The sequence below is a fragment of the Ursus americanus genome, chromosome 14 (genome assembly GCF_024610735.1).
Source record: "Ursus americanus isolate L20-20 chromosome 14, mUrsAme1.1.p, whole genome shotgun sequence".
NCBI classification, from domain to species: Eukaryota; Metazoa; Chordata; class Mammalia; order Carnivora; family Ursidae; genus Ursus; species Ursus americanus.
Window position 1 is genome coordinate 2,809,346 of NC_142140.1, and position 26,288 is coordinate 2,835,633.

Consider the following 26,288-nt stretch of genomic DNA (forward strand, 5'->3'; position numbering starts at 1 on the left):
CGGAGCCCCGTTCTCCTCCGTCTTCGCCCGTGCCCCTGCGGGGTTGAGCCCCTCTCCCAGGGCCAGCCGCAGGAACCGGCTCATCTCCGCGGCGCTGGCAGAGACCCTCTGTGGGTTCCAGGAAGCATGAAGCGCCCTCGTCTGTATGGCGGGAGCCAGAACTAGGGCACGGGGTCGTTGTAGGGATAACAGGAAACATTCTCATTACTTTTCAGGGAGGCTAACCGCCTCAGAGTTTTGGGGCAAAAATTGAGAAATCATCAGGAAAACTTCCTTTAATCACGCAAGTCACTCTTATACTTCCGTGGGCACCAGAATGCGACTTTTCAGGGACTTCACCTACCTCCCGACCCCCAAATCTGAATTTCTAAGGGTGAGGCCTAGATTTTTTAAAAAACAGGCTTTGCAGGTGTATTTCACCCATGAAATTAGCAAAGGCACCTGGCTTGAGTTTAATAGCAAACGAGGTGCTGGCTGAGCCTGCTCCCTTGGGACATAAACCAAGGATTTCTCCATCTTCAGCGAACAGAGTGCTCTCTAAGGGCTGTTCTTCCCTTCTGTGCATTCACTGAATTGGGAGCAGGCAAACCCCAGTGTACATGCTAGGGAACGCCCAAATGATCCCCCTCCCCCAAGCCCTCTGAGGGCTCTATTCATCACCTAGAGAAGGAGGGCGATGGTGAGGATGCAAGAACAGGCACATGACCTCAGGACCTGCCGTCATCCCCTCAGCAAACCTGCACCACTCCTGTTCCTGGGGCTTGGATGGAGAGTAGTGGGAGTGGTCTGACCTCAAGTACAGAAGCGAAAAGGCTGTGGGTGGGAATGGATAGAGCAGGTGTTCTTGGTGGGGGCTCAGAAGGGGGAAGTGGAAAGTGGAGCCCTTAAACATGAGTCTGCAGAAGTAGCAGGCATTCAATAAATACATGCTGATTTATTTATATGGATAAGATGGTTTTCTTGGGGATAAATTCAAGAGGAGGTGTGAGCATTTTATTCATTTTCGATGTCCCTACCCTGACACGGCAGCAGGTTCTGCTGGAACAAGCTAAAATCATCCCCTATTTAAAAAAAGAAAAAAAGGTTACCCCCTGGCCATCCTGGGGCAAGGGTTAAATTAAAAAAAAATTTTTTTTTCAGTGATTTCTAATTGTTTTTGATACAGAGGCTTGGGAAGGAGTTTCCACTGGATTCAGGATGAAGGCGTGACTTCTGCGTAGTGTTGAGGGGAATAGGGTAGGAGTAGGGCTCATGCAGCCTGGCCCCTTAGCCCACAGACGCCAAGATGATGTCTACTGGCAGCTCCTCTGAACTTCTGGCTGTCACCTGCATTGTTACAGTGTCCAAAAGCAGCAGTCGGGAGCGCACCAAGATGTCATGACCACCCCGGAACACACCTAGAGGGAAGACAGAAGTACAGGTGTGTAAGGAAGAAGTAAGCGGCAGAGGGTAGGTTGAGGGTGGCATTTACAGCAACTGATCAAGGCAGCTGTGGTGTACTGAAATGGGAATGGGCCTGGAAGCAGGGGAGCTGGTCTGAAATCCCTAAGTGAGATCTTGTGCAAGTCATTTTACTTCTCTGAGCAACAGTATTCTCAACTACAAAGTAGAGAAGATAATTACACTAGCCTTTTTTTTTTTTTTTTAAAGCTTTGCCACGTGCAAATGAATTGATGAACATACAAAGCTTCTACCTGGGAACACAGAGGCTCTCACGCATGTTGGCTAAATCTAAGAGCACAGATGTAGGGACAGCCCCTCCATGATAAAACTGCACTGCAGGTGTCTGCAAGACCCAGGGGACTGCTTCAGTGTGGCCAGAAACATCCGCTTGGGGTCTATCAGCTGTAAGAAGGGCACTGAAGCAGAGCTGCCTCCCAACCGTGTTTATAAACACTCAGGGAAAAAAAAAAAAAAACCCAAAAAACCCTCCCATCTCCTTTTGTTCAATTTTAGGTGTGACAACTGTATTACCCCTACCGGTTTAAAGAAAGCGCTATTATCTTTTAGAGAAACATACAGAGACATTTACATACAAACTGCTATATCTGGAATTTTCTTTAAAATAACCTGGGGTGGGGAGTTAGAGTGAGTGGTGGTATAGATGCTGTTAGTTGTTGCAGCTAGAGGATGAGCACGTGAGGGTTCACTGTACTATTCAATTTTTGTGTAAGTTTGGAAATTTCCATGTTGACTTCTTAAAATCCCATTCCTATTAGAAAAGACCAACCAGTAGAAAATTAGATAAAGGATATGGAAATAATTCAGAGAAAAAGAAATACAAATGGCACACATATCTGGGAAGAAGCTTAACATCATTCAATATATAAGAAATGCAAAATAAAAACTACACTAAGATACCATTTTCCACCCAGGCTGGCAAAGATCATTTGATAATGATTTGATAATATACAGTGTATATTACCGATTACTATATTACACTGATAATACACGATGTTGTCCACAGTGTGGAAGGAAAGGTATACAGTTCCTATGGAAGACAACTGGAAATTTTATCAAAATGAGAAATGCACTTTGACTTAATAATGCCTTGGTTAATTTATCCTATAGATAGCCTTAGGGCATACATGCAAAATAAAGTATGTGTATATATACACATGTAGTGATTATTTACTGTAGCCTTGTTTGTAAGAGCAAAAGCCTAGAACAATCTAAATGTTCATCAATACAGGCTGGTTCTATAAAATATGGTACACCCATACAATGAAATACAAGGAAGCTACAGGAAAGTATGAGGATTCACTCTGGGATGATAAAAAAAGTCCTGGAGAAGGAACAGTGTTGATAACTGCACAATAATGCAAATATACTTAACGCCACTGAGCTGTATACTGGGGCTCAAAATGGTACATTTTACATTATGTACATTTTACCACAATTAGAAAAAGAGGAAACTCTATGTATTCTTCAATTTATTTTTAATGTAATCTCCACCCCCACGTGGGGCTCAAACTCACGACCCTGAGATCAAGAGTCCCATGCTCTACCAACTGAGCCAGCCAGGCATAGGAAAGATTTGTCAAGTGAAGACTGAAGTACAAAACAATGTATATACCATTTACACATAAACATTTGAGTTAAAATAGGGAAATGTGTGCATGTTAGAGTTCATCTCCATAAAATCACTGGAAGGCTATACCAGCATTGTTTGTAATAGCAGTGCCGGTCGCCTGTCAGAACGGAACTAGATGACAGGCAGCAAGTCGGAGGATATTTCACTGCTGGTCTTTTTTTACTTTGTGAATTTTCAATGCTGTGAATTTGAATTCCTGTGTTCCCAGTGGGAGCCCTCAACCCAGGATGCAGTGGCATCCAGGCTGTGAGCGACACCGGCACTTCCCACCTAGAAATGCTGCTTACCAGCCAGGAGCAACGTGTGGGTGTTCTTGTTGTCTGGCACTTTGTCTGACCTCTCACAAGGGTGCATTCCCAGGAATTTCACGATATTGCCCACAGCCTCTGTAGGGAGAAATCCCAGCATCATTAAGCCACATCTCCTTTCCCCTTTGTGTCACCACCACGCCCCCATTCCCTAAGCCTGCCCTAAGGGGCTTTTTTGGCTTATTTATTTTGTAATCTCTACACCCAACGTGGGGCTCAAACTCTTGACCCCAAGATCAAGAGTTGCAGGCTCTTCCACTGAGCCAGCCGGGCGCTCCTCTAGCGAGCTTTTCATGTGGCATCTGAAGTATGTGCTCTTGACAGGGCCCTGGATCTCTGGAGGGCAAAGGCCGGCAGGGGTGAAAGGAGAGGACACATTTCAATAGCAGACAAGGATTTTTACCTTCAAGTGTCTTGATGGTAGACAAGGTGAATGTTTCCTCCTTCTCAAACTCATCCCCTACCTCATCCCAGGCTGCTTCGAAGTTCAGCTTCATGACCTTTTGTATGTGATCAGCAACGGTGACTTCCAGATCTTCCAGCTGGGGAGATGGGGGTGGAAGTTAGGCAAACACCTCCAGGGGAATGAGTTCCTGCTTCGCACACCTCTGCTCTGAACTCACTGCTCATCCCTTTCTGCAACGCATTCAGCAGGTGCTAGCTAGGCTCTGAACACTGTGCTCGGCTCTGGGGACATACAGTAACCTGGATATCTGTCTTTCAAGTGCATACAGCTAAGTGGTGTCCTTTCAATAGAAATGCCCTGACCCAAGTACTCACCTGAGGATGTCAGCTGCAAGATCACATCCCTTCTGAAGCCTGCCTAGACTCAGTGCCTCAAGGATCCAGAAGGTCTGCCTCCTATGGCTCTATCACTCCTGACTCAGCAGATCCCACCCTCTGCCTCAGTTGTATTCTCTGAGCCTGGACATATTCTAGACCCCCACCTCCATCTGTGTCCTCCCTGAACCTGACACACAGTAATACCCCCCACCTTGGACTGAGAGCACATAAAGGTTCCCCATTCATTCACCCACCAGATCTTCACTGAGCCCCTACTCTTGGGGATGTTTAAGGTGTGCCTAAGTAGGACTCAGCTCCCACAGCAGAAGCAATGCCTCAGGGTCAGTTCTCCCAAGGAGCTCACTTGGTCCTAGGGCAATTCCTTTTTTTTTTTTTTTTTTAAGATTTTATTTATTTATTTGGGAGAGAGACAGAGTTCACAAGCTGGGGGAGAGGCAGAGAGAGAGGGAGAAGCAAACTCCTCGCTGAGCAATTCCTTTTTTTTTTTTTTTTTTTTAAAGATTTTATTTATTTGGGAGAGAGAGAGAGTTCACAAGCTGGGGGAGAGGCAGAGAGAGAGGGAGAAGCAAACTCCTCGCTGAGCAGGGAGCCCCATGTGAAGCTCGATCCGAGGACCCGGGGATCATGACCCGAAACGAAGGCAGACACTTAACTGACTGAGCCACCCAGGTGCCCACTAGGGCAATTCCTGATCTTAGGGTCACTGCTGGCTTAGGGAGGTCCCCTCAACAATGGCTCCACTGTGACAATGGTGAATATCAGTTGTATTCCACAGTAACTGTCCCTCTAGTCACGAGGAGCTTGAACAATCTGCATCCCCAGGCTGAGTATAATCGTCTGCCCTCAGATGGCACTGAGCCACTGCCCCTCGGTCAAACCCCAGAGCGATCCCGTACTCAGCTCCTTCCAAGCTCAGAAAAGTGGAATTAGAAGTCCTTTGAGTGCGTGCAAGGACCACTCAACACATGCAAACCGATCCAACTTCTCTAGAAAGCAATCTGACAACAGGAATCCGTCTTAATGTCATGCTTATCCTTCGATTCAGTTTTTCTACTTCCAGGAATCTATCCTAAGGAAATAATCTGAAATGCAGACAAAAATTTGTACCCGAAGGGATACTTAATGCAGCCTTCACAGTGAAATTTGGAAGCCCAAATGCCCAACATTGAGGGGATAAAGGTCAAGTGAGTTATCTCTATATGCCAGAGTATTTTAAAGTCCTTAAAAACTTTGTTTATGAAGTATTTATAATCACGCAGGAAAATACACTATGGTTGTAAGTGGAAACAGCAAGATATATAATGTCCAGAATGACCTCAATTATATAACTCCTCCCCACCCCCCCCCACATAACTCCCAAGGATTATGAGTAATGTTTTCCTGTTTGTTCATACTTGGTTTTTGTATTTCCCAAGTTTTCTTTTTTAAAGCATATATTCTTGTTAAGTTTAAAAAAAACTTTCTTTCAAAGACCCAAAAACAGCAAAAAGCAGCTTCAAGTCTAGTTGTTAGCTTCTGAAGGGGGTTGCTCTGCAGCCTCAGGCACAAAATTGAGCCTCCTGACACTAGCTTCTTACCACATATTCATCTTCGTAGCCTTCGTCATCGGTCTCCCCAGTGGTGGGGTCACAGTCCTTGACAGTGAACTTCATCATGCAGCTGAATGTGCAGGCCACTGCAGGGAAGAGAGCCTGCGTGGTCAGGATGTCCCTAGCCACTGCAGGGGATGAGCTCCTCCACAGGGCAGGTGGCCACGGTCTGCTCCGCAGGCCTCTGTTATATTATCAGTAGCAGCAATCCCACAAGTAGCCACCCAACCCCACAGATCTGAACAGAAGATACCACCTCGTGGAAGGGCAAAAGAGTCAAGACATGGGTCTGAGGAGCCCCCTCAGAGTGAAGAAGAACCAGGAAGAGCAGAGGTGCTACAGGATGGCTAAGCCTGTACCACAGTCAAATGTCCACTGTCCACAGCCTGGAAAAAGACGCTGGTGGATCCCTTGGAAGGAGTGGAGTTGGGGTGTTTTCAGTCTTTGTGCCTGTCTTTGTACTCTCATGGTGAATTGAAAGAGCCTCTGGTTGAGGACCAGAGAGACCTGGGTTCTGCCTCTTACCAGCCACATGAACTTAGGTGACTCATTTACCCTAAGTCTCAGTTTTCTCATCTAGGAATAGAAAGAGCAGTGCTCATCCCCCTAGGTCTTCTATGAGGGTGAAATGGGACGATGTATGACAAGTTTCCAGGACTCAGCCTTTCTTCTTCTTCTCAAGACTGAAATCAAGGAGTTGAAGCTCTCATAGGAGACAAACGGCTGGTACACAACCAGCCCACCCCATCTGGATCCCAAGGGCTCCCACAAGGCCAGGGTTGTTCCTGGAGAGGGACTCACCGGCTGTAGGGTCTTCCTTGGGCAATGCCACCAATGTGTAGCAGGTCCCAGGCTGGTTGTAGGGTAGGCTTCGGGCAGGCACGTAACACAGCACCTCGTAGGCTTCAGTGGGCTCCATCTGCACTGTGACATTCTCCAAGGTCTGGTCGTTCAGTGTGTTTGTGCAGTCAAACTGGACCAGGGAGGAGAGGGGTTGCTTAGACGCTACTCTAGGTCCAAGCCCTACTGTAGAGGAAGAGCCCGGAGGTCCTAACTCACCCCATGACTCCTCTCCCAGTACCCTTACACAGGCTCCCTGTTGCCATGCTGACACACAGGAGCCAGAGAAGTCCTGGGTCAAGGCTGCAAGATACAGGGGCGCCTGGGTGGCTCAGTCATTAGGTGTCTGCCTTCGGCTCAGGTCATGATCCGGAGGTCCCGGGATCGAGCTCCGCAATGGGCTCCCTGCTCAGCGAGAAACCTGCTTCTCCCTCTCCAACTCCCCCTGCTTGGGTTCCCCCTCTCACTCTGTCACATAAATAAATGAAATATTAAAGCAAACAAACAAACAAAAAATGCTGCAAGATACATACCAGCTGGTGACAGAACCTATCATCACGTTGGGCTCCTGACCAACTCGGTGTGGGACCCTACAGGACCCATCACACTTGGGACCACTCCCTAGTCCCGAGCCCCAGCAGGGCCTCAGCCTTCCTTGCTCACCTGGAACACCATGTGGTCAGTGAAGGTGTGTTTGGTGCAGCGGATGACATACTCGGTCTCTGATTCAGTGAGGGCCACAGGCTCAGGCGAGGACTTGAAGAGGGGCCCCAGCCCATGAAACTCTGGCACCGCCGCCAACTGCTCTGAAAGCCATAGGCCACAAATTCACTCAGCCTTTCAGTTCCCAGACCAACCGCGATGGTTTCTAATAAACACCCATGGCCAATTTTCCAGGTCTTTCACCTTACTGAGATGAATGAATATGTATATACAACAACAAGGTACTCGCTATTTCCCAAATATACCAATGCGTTTTCTCCTCTTGCTAACTTTCCTCAAGTTGTACCACCCACCATGAATATATTCTCTTCCCCTCTGTCTCACAAAAGACCTCGGCCACAGAAAACTGACTGGGAGACCCCAATGGCCTAGGCCTAATACACTTGGAAACTCCTACAGCTTTAGAAGCTCAGCAAAGATTTTTAAAAGGAAAACTCTAAAGATGAGATGAGTGATGTTACAGCCACAGAAACAGGAAAAGAACAAACTGGTCCTATACATTTGTCAGTTAAGATAAATGGCCAGTAAGGAGAGGTTTCAGATTCAGACTTGCAGAAAACCCTACTTCAAGTGGTCTGTGGGGACCTGGTAAGGCCTATTCCTACACCCCAAAGCCAGGTTCCAGCACTGGGCTGCGTGCTCTGGCCCACAGGCCCCCACCCTGGCCCATCCAGGTGAAGGAGACCTCTGGCAGCAGTCTGCACACAATGTCCACCTATGATGGCTATGCCTACTGCCCTCTTCCCTATTCGATGGCAGGGGCTGCGTTTCTCAAACTACGGTCATAGATCACCGGTCTCAGAATTACCTGCGGGCGGGGGATTGTTAAAAACTCAGATTCCCGGCCCATCCTAAATAAGCTCTATCAGAATCTCTGGATTTGGGACTCGGGAATCTACATTTCTAAGAAATTTTCTCAGATGATTCTGATGTACACTGATTTGAAGACCACTGCTCTAAGATTTTTAACTTGTCTTCCCAATTAAACTGAACTCTGTAAGGACAGGAACGTGCCCTGGGGGCAGGGAGCTGATATTTTGTCCTGAACTTAGTAGGTACTCAATTCATGTTTCATGGATAGAGACAGAAAGTACACATCATCATCATTATTATTACTATTATTATTATTATTATTATTTTGCTTTCTGTGACTGCTTCAGCCCTCTGCCACCCAAAGGACCGTATCTGACGAACGTGTAGGCAGTAAAAAGCCCAGAAAGAGCCAGCTTAGATACCAGTGGGCACTTCTGGGCCATCATGATCATCAGGCACCATTGTGCTTCTCTATGGGAATTTATTTCACCGGGCACCAGGTTTCTAGACCTGACACTTAACTACCCTGGGGGATTCTGCTAGAAGCTATCAGTTAATGCCTCTGAGTTTCCAATTCTTCACCAATAAAATAGATACAATAATCTCGTTTACAGGACTGTTGTGAAGCTAAATGCAATAAATGTCAGGCTTTGGAAGATCGTTTAAAGATGAAATTGATACCCTTTAAGAGACTTAGGAAGAGTCTTCCTTCAAAGGTGTGGCAGAATGGTGGCCCCAAGATGTGCACAAACTAACTCCCAGGACCTGCGAATACGTTGTATCACATGGTAAAAGCGACTCTGCAGATACGATTAAGCTGGATCTTGAGATGGGGAGATTATCCTGGATTATCTGGTGGGCCCAATGTAATCTTAAGGATCCTTAAAAGGAGGCGGCAGAAGGCTCAGAGTCAGATTTGAAGAGGCCACACTGCTGGCTGTGAAGGCGGAGGAAGGGGTCACCAGGAGAGGAATAGAGGAGGCCTCTAGAAACTAGAAAAAGCAAAGACACGATTCTCCCCTAGAGCCTCCAGAGGGAGCTCAGCACTGCCAATGCAGTGAAACCCATTCTGGACTTCTGCCCTCAGATTGTAAGATAATAAATTGGTGTTGTGCTAAGCCACTTAAGTTTACGGTGATTTGTGGTAACAGCAAGGACAAGGTAATACAGAAGGAAAAGTTTTGTGTTACAGTGATCCCAGTTAGCTCCAGATCCTAGTGTTGCTGAATTTGAAAGATGACAGAAGACAGGATTCTCGAATGGAATGGAATGGAATGGGGGGGAGATTTAATTTAATTCAACAATAATTGGGAACTCACCATGAGAAAGAAAGGCACTGTGCTAAAAGCTATAATGGAGCATATAAAAGGACACGACTAGTTAAGAGAAGACAGAAGAGCTGGAGTAGAAGTGATGAGCACAGCAGATCCTTCAAGAAGGAAGAGGGGCATGTGTTAGTCCTTGAATGCGGGAATTTAGTAGATACTATGGTCTGACAGTTAGACACACAGCCTCTGCCCTTAAAAAGATACAAGATCAGAGGGACAGATAAATACCTAAACAAAATCTTTCCAGACAATGTGGACTGAACGCCTCTGGAACCCAAGAAAAAGTACTAGGGTCTTTGGACCCCAACTGTACTGAATCTGACACTGACACCAGCCTGAGCTCCAGGGACCCGAACCCTCAGAACCAAGGCTGAGTGGCAGCTCTGAGCCAGTTTAATGTGAATCTTAATTCCAGCCCCTCTACTTTCTTGCTGTGCAACCTTACACACATCACTTTCTCTCTCTGAACTTCTAATTCCTCCAATACTAAATGGACCGAATAACTTCCACCTGAGGGTCAAAGGTGCTGTCTAAAGTACTCTCCGGTCAAATGTGCTGTCTAAAGTACTCTCATTCAAGAGTAAGAACTGTCACTGAGGGGCACGTGAGTGGCTCAGCTGGTTAAGCGTCTGCCTTAGGCTCAGGTCATGATCCCAGGGGTCCTGGGATCAAGTCCCATATCAGGCTTCCTGCTCAGCAGGGAGTCTGCTTCTCCCTCTCCCTCTGCCCTTCCCCACTGCTCACTCTCTCTCAAATGAATGAATAAAATCTTAAAACAAAAAACAAAACAAAACAAAACAAAACAAAAAACTGTGGTTGATCGAGTCTTTACTAATTCCCCTGAGGAGAGCAACTACCCTAAAGCTGAGGAGACCAAGCCCAGGTCCTGAGAGCTCCACCAAGCACTGCTACTCACCCTGGAAGATCTCTTGCCGGGTGGCTGCCACTTTCTCAGGCTGCTTGGCAACTGTGATGGGGGTGCTTTCTGCAGGAGCAAACATACCTGGTGACCAACAATGCCAGTAATGGGGCAGTGTGGTATTGACCACAGAGCTGTTACTTAGGGATTATTACTTCCAACCCCTCTGAGAGTGTAAGCATGCAAGAGTACAGAACACGTGAGAAACAGAGTGTGAATGTGTCTCCATTTCCTGGAGCCAGATACAGAAAGGATTATTCCATCCTCTTGGTATAAGCCCCCCATTGTGGCTAGGTTTAGTGGCTTCACGGCCCATGCAGACCTTCCAACAGAGGCCTGGATCTGAAGGCCTCCAAAACCACAGGTATTACTTACCTGTTCTCTGCTCTGCCATTGGCGTGGTGGCCAGGGGCACAGACTTGAGGTCAAAAGGTTTTTCTGATGGTTCTAGAGTGTACTGTTGCAGAGCTCTCTCCAGACCAGGGATGGAAACGGTCAGACCTAGAAGCCAGTGGGAGAGAGATACTGCCTGAACACATGACAGAACGAGCACCCGGAATCCCCCACAAAAGACTGAGGCCCTGGGGTCTAGGTTGTATGACCCTAGACCACTGAGAAAACCACTTAACCCTCTGGGGCTCCACTCTCTCATCTACATCCTCCTTCACAGGGCTGGTATGGGGTTAAATGTATATAAGAAAGTGATTTATAGAGAGCAGAGTACTATGCAAAGAGAGGCTTTTATTAATGACTAGTGTTTCAATTCACTGAGCTGTTTCTACCCACATTGGTGTGAACCGCAAGATTCTAGGTCTCCTGAGGTTACAGTGATGCCATGAAGTTGCCATGAAAGTCAAGCTGAAAATGTCTTGCCTCAGACTTCCTCTACCCAGGGAGGGTGCGCCTGCTCTGGAGTGGTGAGAAGGGCCACAGCCCTGGCGGGACCAAGTCAAAGACACCCAGGGAGACTCACCATTTAGGATATAGCCTGCATTGAGGGCCTTCTGCTTCTGCTCCAGGACATTGAGATAGAATGTGGCTCGGTCCCTTACTTCATTGTCATCATCCATCACACACCTGCAGCCAGAACACACAGTACTCCTGACGGGGGCCCCCCAGGGATGGCAGGAGGGATGCTGCAGGGCTTCAGCAGAAGGTAGTCAAAGGAAGCAAGTCTCTTAAAGCGCAGTCCCCAGATGTGCGATCCAGGCATCAAATGCACAGAAGAGCCTGTAATAGTCTACCTAGGGGTGGCCATATTCATAGTCCCCGGGCGCTCTCCCTAAAGTCCACCCAGTGAAGGAGGCAATTTCCTATATCCAGTGGCATATGTCAAAAATAATTTAATATGACCCCAAAATTCCCCTCCTGGACGTATCCTCATGAGAACTGACGACATAGGCCCACAAAAACTTGTACATGAATGTCCACAACAGCATTACTTGCAAGAGCCAAAAAGTAGAAACAACCCAAATGTCTGTCAATTGGTGAATAGCTAAAATGTGGTCTACCCGTACAATGAATTCTTTGGCTATAAAAAGGAATGAAGTACTGGGACATGTTACAGCCTGGATGAGCCTTGAAAAAAACATCATGAGGAAGCCAAACACATGAGAGACCACAGATTATATGATTGCATTTCTATGAAAGGACCCAAACCGGCAAATCCATAGAGACAGAAAGTAGATTAGTGGTTATCTAGGGCTGGGTGGGGGAGTTTGGGGGAAGGGAAAGTGACCAGTAATGGATATAGGGTTTTTTTTCTTTCTCTCTCCACCCTCACCAGCTAACCAGCACAAGAGCCAAGTAGGCACAGCTGAAAACAGCCTCATCAAACTTCACACATGGCAAGAAAACCACAGGAACCAAAGGGTCTTAATGATGGGAACACACACCCACACTGCGAAGACTGCCCCAACCCAACAGACATTTACTCTGCCCTGTAAGCACCATGGATATAGGGTTTCTATTAGGGATGATAAAAATTTTTTAAACTGGGGTGCCTGGGTGGCTCAGTCAGTTAAGCAGCTGCCTTTGGCTTGGGTCATGATCTCGGGGTCCTGGGATTGAACCCTGCATGGAACCCTGGTTCTCCTTCTCCTCCCCACTTGTGCTCTGTCTCACTCTCTCTCTCTCTAATAAATAAATAAAATCTTTAAAAAAAAATGTTTTAAACTCAGATTATGGTTATGGTTACAACAGCTCTGTGAATATACTAAAAACCACCACATTATACATTTTAATTGATGAACTTTATGGCTTGTGAAATATATGTCAGTAAAGCTGTTTTAAAAGAAAATAACTCAAAAAAAAAAAAAAGAACTCAACAATGGTCACGGGATTTTTGCATGATACTGTTTTTCATGCTTTTCTATGCTTTCTATTTTTGTTTTTTTTTTTGCTACAATCCATACTTGTATAACTTCTCTCCCCCAGAGAACACTGTCATCCCTCAGGGACCTCTGGCTTAGACTCACCTCTTCAGCAACACCAAGATACTGGGTAACATCTCTTCATTCTGGGCTCCAAACTTGGCCAGAGCACTCACAGCACCTGTATTTATGAAGCAAACATGATTTACCCAATGTACGTGACAGCTCATAGCTTGGACACTTACAGTGCTTAGAATGGGTCTCTGAGCAGAAGAGCCCCAGAGCCAAGCAGTCCCGAGCATGGAGGCCCAAACCTGCCACTAATGCAATGAGTGGCCCTGGGTGGACCTCCATTGGGCCTCAGCTCCCTCATCCATGTCAGGGAAAAGGCAGCCCCATTCTTAGGTTCCAGGAGCCATTTCAGCATTGACTACGAAGAGGCCACAGAAGCCAGCCACATATAGGCTGCTCAGCTTCTGTATCCAAATGGCCTCAACTCACAGTTATTAGCCTTTGGATTAATATAAATGAGAAAATGAACTATTCTTAATGAATATCAATTGCTGAAACAAGAAAAATCTGTCCAGTGGGGGCATGAGAAGAAAAGAAGATTTAAAATAAAATTAAGAATATGACAGTTACACATTGAGTTGTACACTCATTTAAGAGTGTGGTTTTGGGGCACTTGGGTGGTTCAGTTGGTTAAGCATCCAACTCTTGATTTTGGCTCAGGTCATGATCTCAGGGCTGTGAGATCGAGCCTTGCATAAGGCTCTGCACTGGGTACGGAGCCTGCTTAAGTTTCTCTCTCTCCCTCTGCTCCCCTCCCTTTTTAAAAATTTTTAATAAGATTTTATTTATTTGTCAGAGAAAGAGAGCAAGTGAGTGAGAGAGCACAAGCAGGAAGATGGCAGGCCGAGGGGGAAGCAGGCTCCTTGCTCAGCAGGGAGCCCGATGAGGGACTCAATCCTGGGACCCTGGGATCATGATCTGAGCCGAAGGCAGATGCTTAGCCGACTAAGCCACCCAGGTGTCCCATGCTCCCTCTCTTAAAAAAAAAAGTGAATTTTCCAGTATGTGAATTGTATCTCGATAAAGCTACCATTAAAAAAAAAAGCTAACCAAAACAAGACAAACAAAAAAAACAAGAAAGAAAAGAAAGTTAAACACTAACAAGTAGTGAACATTAAAAACCAAAAGTCAGCAACACAAATCAGACAGCTAAAGAACCATTCAACTGGGTGACACCCGCTCATCTAAGGTCCTTCCCACAATGTTACACACCACCGAGCTTGTGAGGCAAGAACACAAGAGTACCCGTGGGCTGGGCTCAGCTCCCTTTGGCAGGTCATCCGCTCAAGAAGCAGTTAAGAGCCCCCATTCAGCACTGGCTCAGACCCACCTGCCCGGACCTCCTCATGCTCCAAGACCACGCGGTTATATATGAAGCGGATGTACTTGGAGGGGTTGTTGGTCTTGGGCCCCTCCTGGCCTAGAAGATGCAGGATGCGGGTGGCCAGCACGGTGAACTCGCAGTCCTCAATGAACTCGCACAGGTGCGACAGCCCGGTCTCCTTGCTCTCCGTGTTCTCCTCAATGATGCTGATGATGCAGTCCACGATGGCCCGCTTGTACTCAAAGCCGCCCTGCAGCCGGGGTGGGGGGGGGGTGAGTTCAGCAAGGAGGCTGCTCTGTGAGGCCCAGCACCTAACCAGGACCAGGGACTCTATCTTATTTTTTGTGTAAAACATAAGGCGTGGACTGAATGTTCACTGGTGCCCTTCCAGTTCTAATAGTAGGTAGTTTAACAGAAACATTTTGGGTCTCACTTTCCTTCCCAACTTTGAAGTAAAAGGCAGACTGGTACAGATGCTATGGAAAACAGTACAGGGGTTCCTCAGAAAATTTTAGAAAACAGAATTACCATATGATCTGGCACTTCTGCTTCAGGGTATATACTCGAAAGAACAGAAAGCAGGGTCTCGAAAAGACAGCTGTACACCCACATTCATAGCAGCATTATTCATAATCACCGAAAGGTGGAAGCAACCAGTGTCCATCAATGGACGAATGGATGAATAAAATGTGGTCTTATCCATAACATGGATTATTCAGCCATAAAGGGAAGGAAATTCTCAGATGTCCTACAACACGGGTGAAACTCAATGACATTTATGCCAAGTGAAATAAGCCACTCACAAAAAAACAAATAATGCAGGATTCTACTTAAGTGAAATATGTAGAGTAATCAAATTTATAGAGACAGAAAGAAGGGCGGTTTCTGGGGACTGCAGAGGGAAATAGAAAGTTATTGTTTATTAGGCACAGAGTTTCAGTTTTATAAGATGAAAACGTTATGGAAATGAGCTCTGCAACAATATCAATATATTTAACTCTATTGAACTAGACACTTTACAGGTTAAGATGGTAAATTTTGTCATGTGTATTTTACCACAATGGAAAAAAAAAAACAACAACCCAAAACAGAACAGGGCAGGAGAGAACCAGAAGACCCCAGACCAAATCTGTGCTCTGCGACTTACAGACTCTAATGACAGAGGTGGTGAGATGCCCGTGGGTGCCAGGCATGTAATGTGGCAACAGAAGTGGAGTGGATGGGAGGGGTGAGGCACTGGACGGTGCCCATCGCACCTAAAGAGGGAAATCGCCACTCAACCCGGTGTGGCCAGATCTTCCGAATTTTGTAGGAGAAACCAGAAATCCGTTGCGCCGGTGTTGGTGGCTGTTTTCCTGATTTGCAAATAATGGCCACTAACTTGAAATGTTTAAAACTTTGTACAATGCAAGTAAAAACTTGGTTGCGGGTCAAATCTGGCCCCTGTTCTCAGATTAGTTTGTTTTATGGCTGTGAGTCACTTTCCTTGTCCGAACCTCAGGCACCTTCATAATAAGGACCTCAGTGTACTTACTTCACAGGTCATTGTGAAGAGTAAGTAAGATGCTATTTGTACTTCAGTGAGGCTGTTATGTGAGCAGGCGCACTGTAAACCTTCAAACACTATTTTCAGGATCAGTTTTACAGCCAGCCAAGCAGCATGGGGGGCAGCAAGAAGCTCAGAGTAACTTCAGTGAGGCTTTGCAGGAAGCTGCTCTGACCAGAGAATGACACACCCCTGGGCACGAGCAACAGACCCATTTCTAGAAGACAAGGTCTCAGCATCTGACAGCTGCACTCTAATGAGTGAAGGTCTTACACTTAACTGTTATTTGAAACCATGAATTTTTCTGGGAGGAAAGGAAGTCTGGGAGAAAACCACAGAGTCTGGAGCCAGATACATCTCAGTTCAGATCTTGGCTCAGATACTTACTGGGCAGGTGACCACAGGCAGGTCACTTCACCTCTCTGAGTCTCAGATCCCTGATTTTTAAAGGGAGAAAATGACGTCTGGTGACAAGGCCTGTTATGTGGATTACAAGATTGTGTACGCTGTGTAGTGTCTCTAAAGTCCTGGACCCATTAGCTGAGGGATCCCTAGGTATTAGCACCCGCCTCCCCTCTAATATCTCAGGAGCCCAAAGACACCCCAGGCAAGGGATCCTCACCTGCCTTGGTCCAAGGGCCACTCTGGGCTGGGGCAAAGGGGCACCAGATATCTGGGGACCAAATCTACTCTAAAACCCTTCACTTCTGCTCCTCTGAATTAATTGGTTTTGTTGAGACACCAAGGAAGGCAGTGTAAGTCAATCACTAAAACACATCAGAAACAAAACCATAACCTAATGTCACATTATGAGCATCAATTTCAGAAGGAACCAACCCTGGAGCCCCTGGAATGGCCCAGAAAATTTCTATACTAGACGCCAGTGAAGAACACAGGTTTTCTGACTCTGGCACAAGCATCGCCACAGGGCATCTGCTGCGTCTTTAAAGCTAGGTTGGTGAGTCACTGGTTATTACTTTAATGACTAGGAATTGGTGAATGTTTATACTGCGGTCCGTGAGGAGTATAAATGGCCGCAGGCACCAGGAAATCCACCTGGTTAATGGGTTGATCTGGGTACCCCCCAAGAAGAGGATCTTGGCTCCAAACTGAGCATGGAGCTAGCAGCCAGATCACTCCCTGAATGAGACCTGTCACGCCCCAAATGCCTGCTCTTACCTCTTCCCGCAGCATGGTGAACAGGAAGTTCATGAGCACAGCGTGTTTGCGAGGGTACTTCTGACACAGGGCACTGATGGCCTGGACCACCACCACCTGAGTCAAACAGACATGCGTGAGCAGCAGCCCCTGCTACGAGGGTCAAGTTACTTAGTTCACTAAGTGCCAACGGAGTCTTTTCTTAGGCCCGGCCAGGCCGTGGACCTAGACGGCAAGGAGAGAGGAACTCCATCTCTACCCTCAGGGAGCACATGATCCCCAGCCCATCCAACTAGGGTGGCATGCACACCAGTCCCAACAGCCCCAAATCCAGACTCTGGGTCCCCTAAACTCTGCTTTTCTCAGACCTCAAGCTAAGTCCACAGGCCCCTCTCCATCCCACCTGTCCTGCTTCTCCTCCCACCTCCACCCCCACGATCTCACCCATCAGCTGTTCTCACTCCTCCCTGGGTACTCTGGCCTTGGCCCTCTTCCCTTTGCAAACTATCGCTTAAGCAGTCTGACCCCCTCGTGTGGTTTTACCTACCTCTTCTATGCCACTCACTCCCAAACCTTTGTCTGAGCTCAAGACCAGTGTTTCCAAATGTCCACCAGGCACCTCAAACTCAGCATGTCTGCAATCACCATCATTACCTTCTCGCTCTCCTCACCCAGGACCTAACTGTCCCTCCTTCCCCAAACTGATCAACAGCACCACCATCAGCTCACACCAGAAAATGAGAAATCTCTGACATTTGCTCCCTCCGTCTTCACTCTGTGCCCTGCCAACTGGCCTCACAAAGGAACAATATGGACAAAGACCCCAAGCAGGATGTGCACATCTCCCAAGGCTGAGCCCTGTGAAGGGTGACGTGCCACCCCCTCTCCACCACGTCCTCAAGCCTGACCAGCCCCCAGGTCGATCCTGGCCTGGGCTGGGGAACGTGGGGGAGCAGGCACAGAGTATCTTCCTCACTCTGGGGACGGTGGGTGTTCCAGGCACGCCCAGGTACCTTAAACTCATCCGAGATCTCCGACATGAAGGACGAGATCTGCTTCATCAGGCGGTCGATGCTGCTCTCGCTGCCAGTCTTGAGGAGCGTGGTGATGGCCAGTGTGGCGATGCTGCGGTTTGAGTCCGTCACCAGGTTCTCCAGGTCCAGATTGCAGGCCGTCACTGCGGACGGGTGCTTCATGGCCACCTGTTTGGGAGGACAGAGAGAAAAGAGATAAAAAGGAATTTCAGTTATTCCCCTGGATGGCTCGGGCCTGGTCAGAGGTCCTTTGCATGAGCCCATCTCACTATCTGGTAGCAAGCAACTGTGACCAGCACCACACCTGCTGCAACTCAGGTCAGGGGGCACGACATACCTCCAGCTGGATCAGGCCACCTCCCTGACCCTCTCAAAAGGCCAGTCCCCCATTCTGCCCACCCCTAAACCCTTACCTTATTGAGGGTGCGGACAGCAGCGTAGCGGAGAGCGGCCTTGGGTGAGCTGCAGAAAAGCTGGAGCACTGTGGGGAGACAGATGCCACGTGCCAGGCTGCCCTCGCTGTTCAGCAGCTGGGACAGCCCAGGCCTCCAGGAGAAGGGCAGGACAGGGCACGGAGGGCACGCCAGGGCTAGGACGCTGTTCAGACCCAAACCCTGTGCTCATTGCCCTGCTGGCAGCCTCACCACGACCAAGGAAGAGAGCTCACGAGCAGACAGACTTTAATAGGCTCGTGAGAGCCAGCGGGTGTCGTGAGTGACGGCTGCTGCTTACTGAGCACCTGCCGCGTAGCAGGCATTGTGCGAAGGAGCCGCTGTGCCTCGTCTCATTGAGTTCTCCCCACCTCACGAAGCAGCTCTTACTATGATCCCCGTTTAACAGATACAGAGATTGAGGCACGCAGCGGTAAAGCTGCGAACGTAACTCTAGACTAGCTGTAGTAAATGGCAGAACCAGGATTGAAATCCAGGACTGCCTGCACCTGAAGCCTGAGCCCTTTACCCCTGTGAAGGAGAACTGCACTCCTCTCTCCTGGGCATGAACGGAAACCAGCAGAATTACCTCAGTCCTGGCTTCACCAACTGCCCTGGTTCCTAGCCTACGTGGTGGCACGTCAGGCAGCATATCCCTCCCTGTGCCTTGGCTGTCAGGAAGCCAGGCCTCCAACCCAGGCCATCGGGCTCCAGTGTCTGAGTGACACTGAGTGACCCCTCTGAATTGCTTTCTCCTTTGTCTGAGACAGCTTGGCCCCTGCGGAGCATGTACTGGTTTTCTAAATCTCGGGTTCTTCTGCCAGGCCCTCTTGCCATGGCTGGCCAGCCCGACAGGCAGCAGAGTGGATCTGAACCCCACCTCTGCCTCTTACCAGAGCCCCAGGCTCTTTAATGAACAGTACAATGGAACTGAAAGTACCCTATCCCAGAAATAATGCTTGAGAGAGAGCCTGGTACAGTGCCTGGCACCGACACGTACTCACTAGATCCCGAATCCTTTTCTTAACACTACACTGTGGCCGCCGGAGGGCTTTTTCTTTCTTTTCCCCAACCCTCAGCCCTGGGCCTAGCTCCCAGTGGGCATGAACGTGTGGGGCTGGGGCGAAGGATGTCGGTAACCTGACACAGCCGGCGCCAGCTCTTTGGCGCTGCAGCCTGGCAGATTGACGATGGCCGAGGCGGCTTCGTACACCACCATCTCGTGCTTGTTGCGCAAACAGCTCTCAATGAAGTCGAACAGTGGGCTGTCACGGCTACAAAAGAACACGGGTGGCAAGAAGTTGGGGCTGGCCCAGCACTGAACGAGGCATCAGCTGGCCAGGGGAGACAAGAGTCATTACCTGCCGTCCTCCTCCTCCAGCTGCTTGCTGGCCACCCGGATCATCATGCAGTAGGCAAAGGGAGACTTGAGGCCATGCCGGGTGAACTTGCTGATCATCTTATTGACAGCCAGGCGGTCGTTTTTACGCACGTGGTACAGGAGCCCCAGAGCATGGTACTAGAGGACAGGGGACCATGGCAGAGCACAGGCGTGTGAAGCTCAGGTCTCCTGGCTGAGTGGCCCTAGGCAGGCCACTCCATCCCTCTGGGCTTCAGCCTTCTCGTTTCTAAGGTGGGCATCACAGTAGCTACCTCAGAGTGGCTGTGACAATCTCCCCAGATGCTCTGTACGGGTCGCCTCTGGCACAATGTTCAATAAACCACGTGAGTGTATCTGTAATCTAGCTCCTGCCCCCGATTTTGGCAAGGGTCCTAACAGGCAGCATGAGGACAGATGTGGAGGGGACAACAGACGCCACAGAGATGAAAGAATGGGACGCGGTGACTTTCAACAAGAAAGATAAAGTGCGAGCCAGGCCCCAAGCATGGACATGTGTGGTAAGGGTGGCGTGCGGCACACTTCCCATGAGACCTTACAGTGTTAAACCTTACAACGCCCCTGAAGGTAGGTGTCTGTAGTCCCACTGACTTGTCCAAGGACTCATGGCCGGTGCTGGCAAAGCTAGGTCTGGAGTGCCCAAAGTCAAGGGACTCCCCTTCTGGAGATGTAGGGTGCACAGAGTTACTTCCTATCCCCCTGCTCTGTTTCTTTACCAGAATGGCATTCAAAGGCTAAGTCATGCAACCGTGGGAGTCTCTGACCCTGGGAAGTATTTTGAGGGGCCACAGCTGGCCCTAGAGAGGAGAGGAGAGGAGAGGAGAGGAGAGGAGAGGAGAGGAGAGGAGAGGAGAGGAGAGGAGAGGAGAGGAGAGGAGAGGTAAGGTCAGCACAAGGGGTGAGAAGAAAGAAAAGAGATAAACACACAGGAAGCACCTACAGGTACCCAATAGATCAGATGGGTTTTTTTGTTGTTGTTGTTTTGTTTTTTGTTTAAAGATTTTATTTATTTATTTATTTATTTATTTATTTATTTATTTATTTATTTGAGAGAGAGGGAGAGGGAGCATGACCGGGGGAAGGGCAGAGGAAGAAGCAGAGTGGGGAGCCTGATGTGAGGCTTGATCACCTGGGATCATAACCTGAGCAGAAGGCAGATATTCGGATGTTCTAGATGCTGTCTCATATTATCCTCACAGCTTTTTGAGGCAGAAACTTTCGTTCCCATTTTACATACAAGGAAGCTGAGACTCACAAAGGTAAAGGGAAATCCTGGCTTAGGTCACTGAAAAAGAGTTAAGTAGCTGAAAGCCCCACCGAAGTATTTATATGCATCACTAACAAAGGCAGCTTGGCAAAGGCCCTCTGCCTGCCTGGGACACGTTTGCTACCTCCCATACCCCAAAATGCTGGTTATCAAATACTTGGATATTACCAGCTGGTAAGCAGCCTCTAACTTAAACCTTCCCAAGTGTTACCCTGGACTCTTTTCCCAGACGCCCAAGTCTCCCCACAATCCAATGACAAAAGAGTAAAACCTGCTCCTGCTAGGGACCACCAGGATCTCCATGGTGAGTGCCCATTCTGACTGGCTAGTGCCATGTCATCTGCCTAAGAATTGTAAATATCATTGCTCTGCTCACACCTCACCTGGACCATGATGTTATCACTGGATGCCGCCTCCTGGGCCTCATTCACCCAGCGCTTGACCACGTCAAAGCTGCACTTCAGCAGGTGCTATGGGCAACAGAGCACATTAAGACGCGGCAGGCAGGATGCTCTGCCATCATACCTCCTGGCCCCAGCTCACAGGTCAGTCCAGCTCTGGGTCCTCCCTCAAGCACAGCCCAGAGCCTCTCCGTTGTGCTGCTTTTGTGAGACACTGCACAAGGATAGCTCCTACCCTCACTCTCTGCCCTGGTGGCAGATCTCCCACCAGACCCAAATTCCAACAATCTGTCACCCCAAAGGATGGATCAAGAGTTCCCCAGCACGCTTCACTAAGAAAGCAGGTGGGACTCTCAGATCTGGGGATACAGAAACACTTTTTTTCCTACTGAAAAGCAACTCTGATTTTTCCTCAGTTTCCCAATCTGCTGCTCAGCCCCCCAGGGTCCCTAGCTACACACCAGGGAAGACACCAGGGCAGAGCTGGAGACACTGGGCACCTTGTCCACGATGGCCTGTTTCATGTAGCGCTCGATAGCCTGCAGCATGGTGCTCTGTGGGGACAATGAGTGGGGGCAGGAGGGGACCCAATCAATCCTTGGTGACCGTCAGGAGCGCAGGTGATGGGTGGGAAGAGCGAGGGCAAGAAGGAAGCAAACCTGTTTCTGGTGTTCCTGCACCCCACCCGCACCCCCGCATCGCCTGGCTCAGTGCTTTGCCCAGGAGACACAGGACAACCAAATGCATGTGAAGGAGGATCATGACTGAGCCTTGGCAAGAAGCAGGGAAGGAGAATGGCTGCTTGATGGGGGCAGGAGACTCACGTCAGTAATCTGGCAGAGGGCACGCACAGCCGGGCCCCGGTAGTTGTCTTCTTTCCCAGTCATGTCCTTTGTCAGGCTGTGGAAGGGGAAGGCATCGTCCACACACAGGAGATCAGCTGGCCCTTCCCAGGCACATGTCCCCATCCACTCTTCCCCAGCTCTGGTCACCACGCTGCCTGAACTACTATACGAGTCTCCTAACCAGTGCTCTCACTGTATTCTTACTCCTTCCTGGGCACAAGCCACACTGCAAGAGAGAGTTTTATAAAACTCGAAACGACCAGGTCACTCTCTGGCTTGGATTAAAACATTCCCAAGGCTTCCTACTGCCCATTACCATCAAGTATAAACTTCTTAACAGAGAAGTCCCCAAATAGGCCATGATCTCTCCTCTCCAGGTCTTTGTATATGTTATTCCCTCAGCCTGGAGCATTCCTGGCCCCCTCCACCTCTGTCCTGCTATCTATCTATCTAAATTTCTATCTCTTTCCTTTTTTTTTTTTTTTTAAAGATTTTATTTGTTTATTTGAGAGAGAGAGTACAAGTGTGAGAGAAAGCACAGGTGGGGGGGCAGATGGAGAGGGAGAAGGAGACTCTCCACTGAGCAGAGAGCCTGATGTGGGGCTCGATCCCAGACCTGAGCTGAAGGTAGACACTTAACCGACTGAGCCACCCAGGCGCCCTTATCTCTCTCTTCCTTCCTCCCACCCCCCCTCCCTTCCTGTCTTTTTTAATAAGAGTTTTTGGAAGAGATTTGTTCTCAGTGGGTTCTTTCTTTCTTTTGGAAAAGTATGGAACGCTTCACAAATTTGCCAGTCATCCTTGAGCAGGGGCCATGCTAATCTTCTTTGTATTCCAATTTTAGTATATGTTCTGCCAAAGCAAGCACTGTCCTATTTCTTACTCATCCTTCAGGACTTTACTCAGACAGGTCTAGGAGACCTTTCCTAATCCAAATTCAAGTTGTATATCCTTCTGGTCTGTTCTCACAGTCTATCATACTTCCCATGATAAACTCTATTATATCTTTTTTTTTTTTTTAAAGATTTTATTTATTTATTTGACAGAGACAGCCAGCGAGAGAGGGAACCCAAGCAGGGGCAGTGGGAGAGGAAGAAGCAGACTCCTAGCAGAGGAGCCTGATGTGGGGCTTGATCCCAGTACGCTGGGATCAAGCCCTGAGCCAAAGGCAGCACCACTCAGGTGCCCCAAACTCTATTATATCTTAACGCCTGTGTGCCTGGCTATTTCACCATCAATTCTGGGGCTGCAGAGCTCATGTTGGTCTTATTTGGTGATATATTCCCAGAGCTATACACAGGGATGGGTGGACATTCAATAAATATTTTCTGAACGAAACTACAATGGAATGTACGACATCCCCCTCCACCCCCAAAGTGTGGCAAGAATAAGAGAACTGAGCCGTAGTTCTTAAGGACAGGGATTATATTTTAGTCACATCTGTCCCCTGAGTAATTCATTCTAAAGCAGAAACCAGTACTTGGTAAGTGAGCCTGTCTGTATACCCCCTGCACCCTCCATGTCTATTTTTCTTGTGTTCTCTCCTGGTACTCACTAAAGTCTTTGTGAAAGTTCCAGGCTGGTTCAGTTGACTGAGAGGAATCGAGGCAAGGAGAGCTTTGTGCCTACAGTAAGGCCAGAGAATTAAAAGCTAAAGTGTACACTCTAGAGTCTGCCATGTGGTGGGCAGCAATAACTGAAAGATGAGGGAGACAAAAGAGGAAAGGGTGCCTGGCATTATGTCAAACAAAATCTCACTGCCTGATACACATGAGAAAAAACGGCCTCTGTGGCAATGGCATCCATCAAAGGAGCCATCCGTAGACCCAAGACTCACCTGCTGGTAACGATAATAACATCCTCAGCGATAGAAGACATCTCCTTGATGGTCAAGTAGCACATTCGACGGAGTGTGGGCTGGGAAAGAAATAGGAAAAGCACTATCACCCTCGGCTCAGCATGAGGGCCAAGACTAGGAAAACTCCAATCCACATAGAGGTAGACCATACTGACTGAGGGCACTTACATCATTGGACTGAAAGAGTTTGGTCATGGCAAAGAAGGCCTCGGTTGCTTCGGTGGTCCCTAGGTGCTCCCCCTGTTTTAATCAAAAAAGAAATCACAGCCTGGGACAGAGAAGCCAGAAGGCTCTTCCTGCCACATCAGCCCAGGCCAGATCCCCAGACCCTGTAGAGGCTCCATCGAGGGCAACACATCAGAGTTAGACACTGAGGGGACCCAGAGCTGGATGACAACCACACAGGAGCTGTCAAAACCCTAAGGGCTATCTGACTTAGCAACCCTCCCAATAACCCCCAGCACCATTTTCCCCACCCCCAAGCTCCATCCTCTTACCTGGTTTATGAGGTAAAGGATCTTGGTGAGGATGTGGGCACATTTTCGAGGGTTGATGGGAGTTTCATTAAATACACGGGCCTAAAAAGAAGCAACCAAGAACACTGCCTTCTTGCCTAGTTTATTTCCCTCCCACTGACTGCCCTCAAGCACATTCAAGGTCTGAGAAGTCCCAGGGTAAATAAATACATTTGCCTGAATAAGCTTATTTTCACAAGGGAACAGTTTTTAGTTTGCTTTTTCCTTAATTCATCTATTAACAACTCCTCAAATCTTCCCTAAATATCAGTTAGGGATGTACTGACTTACTAACAGATGCTTAGTGAACACTTGTTACCTAGAAACAGAGACAGAGAACAACAACAACAAATGCAAGCATAATGAAGTCTCTCCAGGAACGAAGTTTTCCTGTCTTTCCATGAACAGGTTTTCTCCCTTACTGTTCTTTAAACCACCGCTTTGAATGTGTTAGTATTTTGCACACATTGATTGTGAACACTTAGGATGAAAGATGGCAAATGACACTTGCCTCCTGGAGTACTGCACTCTTCTCAAGATGCTGGAATGGGTTGGAGCCTCCACCTAGAGAACAGAGAAGACTGAGTCTAGGTTGTAAGCCTAAACTGCAAACCTTCCAGACACAGAGAAGGAAAAGATATCACTACTGTCTACCTAGTCGAGTTCAAATTACTCCAGAATGGCAATCAAAGCTCTACAACCTGCATATAGATCCTACCACTCTCCTGCAGGGAGCTCCCTCTACCCCAAACCACTTTGTCACCCAGCAGCCCTAGCACAGTCCTTCTGTGCCTCTCATAGCGTCTTGCCTTGCATTCATTTATGCAACTTGTACTTAACTGAGTCCCTACAATGTGTGGGGACCACCATCTCCTAGTGACTAGGATTTCTTTACAGCAAATGTCACATGTGTAATTAAATACATATGTCATTATCCGGCTGGTGTCTATCTTCTCCACTGTGCCTGTGACGTATTATTTCCAGCTCAGGCACTGAGTGTCTCATTGATTCTACTGCAGTCTCAGAGCGCAATGCAGTGCCTGGCATACCATAAGCGCTCAATAAATGTTTGCTTTATAAAGGAAAGGAAGAGGGTTCTCAGTCACAGAACACCGGCTCCACAGATTACGCCCATCTGGCCAGCAGCAGCGCAGCCTCGGCGAATCCCAAGATGTCTCACGGATAAAGTCACAATGATGCATCTGGCCGGGCCCCTCCCCCTGACAGCTGGGGAAACTGAGACCCACAGAGGCGCATGACCCGCCCAAGGTCACTCCGCGAATCGTGGTCCGAGCTCACGAGATGGGGTAGTGGAGCATGCTCGGGCTCTCCGAGGCCTGCCACTAACCAGCTGCGGACCTTGGCACAACCCCTGTCCCTCACTGGGTCTCGGCTTCAGGTCTAGGCAGAGGCCCGGAAGGAGGGCTCCGAGGAGGGTGTGCAGAGAGCCTGCGCTAGGGTCCAACCTTCTCCAAGCCTACGCCCCCTCACCCGATTCCTCGTCTTTCTTGTCGAATTTCTTCAGCATGGTGATGCCAGCGGGGCGCAACTCAGCAGCCCTGCGAGAGACCCGTGCGGTAAGCAGCGGCGATCCGGCGGCGGTTCCGCACAGGCAACTTCCGGCCGGCCACGTCGCCCTGCGCTCTGC

The 26,288-nt window shown here is 48.5% G+C and overlaps 1 protein-coding gene and 1 non-coding gene across 3 annotated transcripts; both read right to left on the reverse strand.

Moving 5' to 3' along the window:
• Nucleotides 1-914: 914 nt before the first annotated feature.
• COPG1 (coat protein complex I subunit gamma 1) lies at nucleotides 915-26,288 on the reverse strand. Of its 2 annotated transcripts, none has more exons than XM_087866732.1 (24): nucleotides 26,132-26,288; nucleotides 25,152-25,204; nucleotides 24,623-24,703; nucleotides 24,294-24,365; nucleotides 24,105-24,184; nucleotides 22,247-22,322; nucleotides 21,884-21,976; nucleotides 21,405-21,491; nucleotides 19,717-19,874; nucleotides 19,496-19,629; nucleotides 18,338-18,405; nucleotides 17,904-18,092; nucleotides 16,912-17,007; nucleotides 14,193-14,436; nucleotides 12,896-12,971; nucleotides 11,392-11,495; nucleotides 10,794-10,919; nucleotides 10,416-10,502; nucleotides 7,299-7,441; nucleotides 6,597-6,768; nucleotides 5,784-5,881; nucleotides 3,806-3,944; nucleotides 3,382-3,480; nucleotides 915-1,397 (listed from the first exon to the last, which is right to left on the reverse strand). In XM_087866732.1, exons 1-24 carry the CDS (start codon nucleotides 26,166-26,168, stop codon nucleotides 1,267-1,269), a joined length of 2,643 nt encoding a protein of 880 aa, XP_087722858.1. In that variant the 5' UTR covers nucleotides 26,169-26,288; the 3' UTR covers nucleotides 915-1,266. The 2 variants fall into 2 exon arrangements, with proteins under 2 accessions (XP_087722858.1, XP_045668305.2); XM_045812349.2 differs by having other exon boundaries at nucleotides 10,416-10,484; nucleotides 26,132-26,287.
• Nucleotides 23,032-23,135, reverse strand: LOC123802076 (U6 spliceosomal RNA). Its single transcript, XR_006782425.1, has one exon. It is a non-coding gene; the product is annotated as a U6 spliceosomal RNA (small nuclear RNA).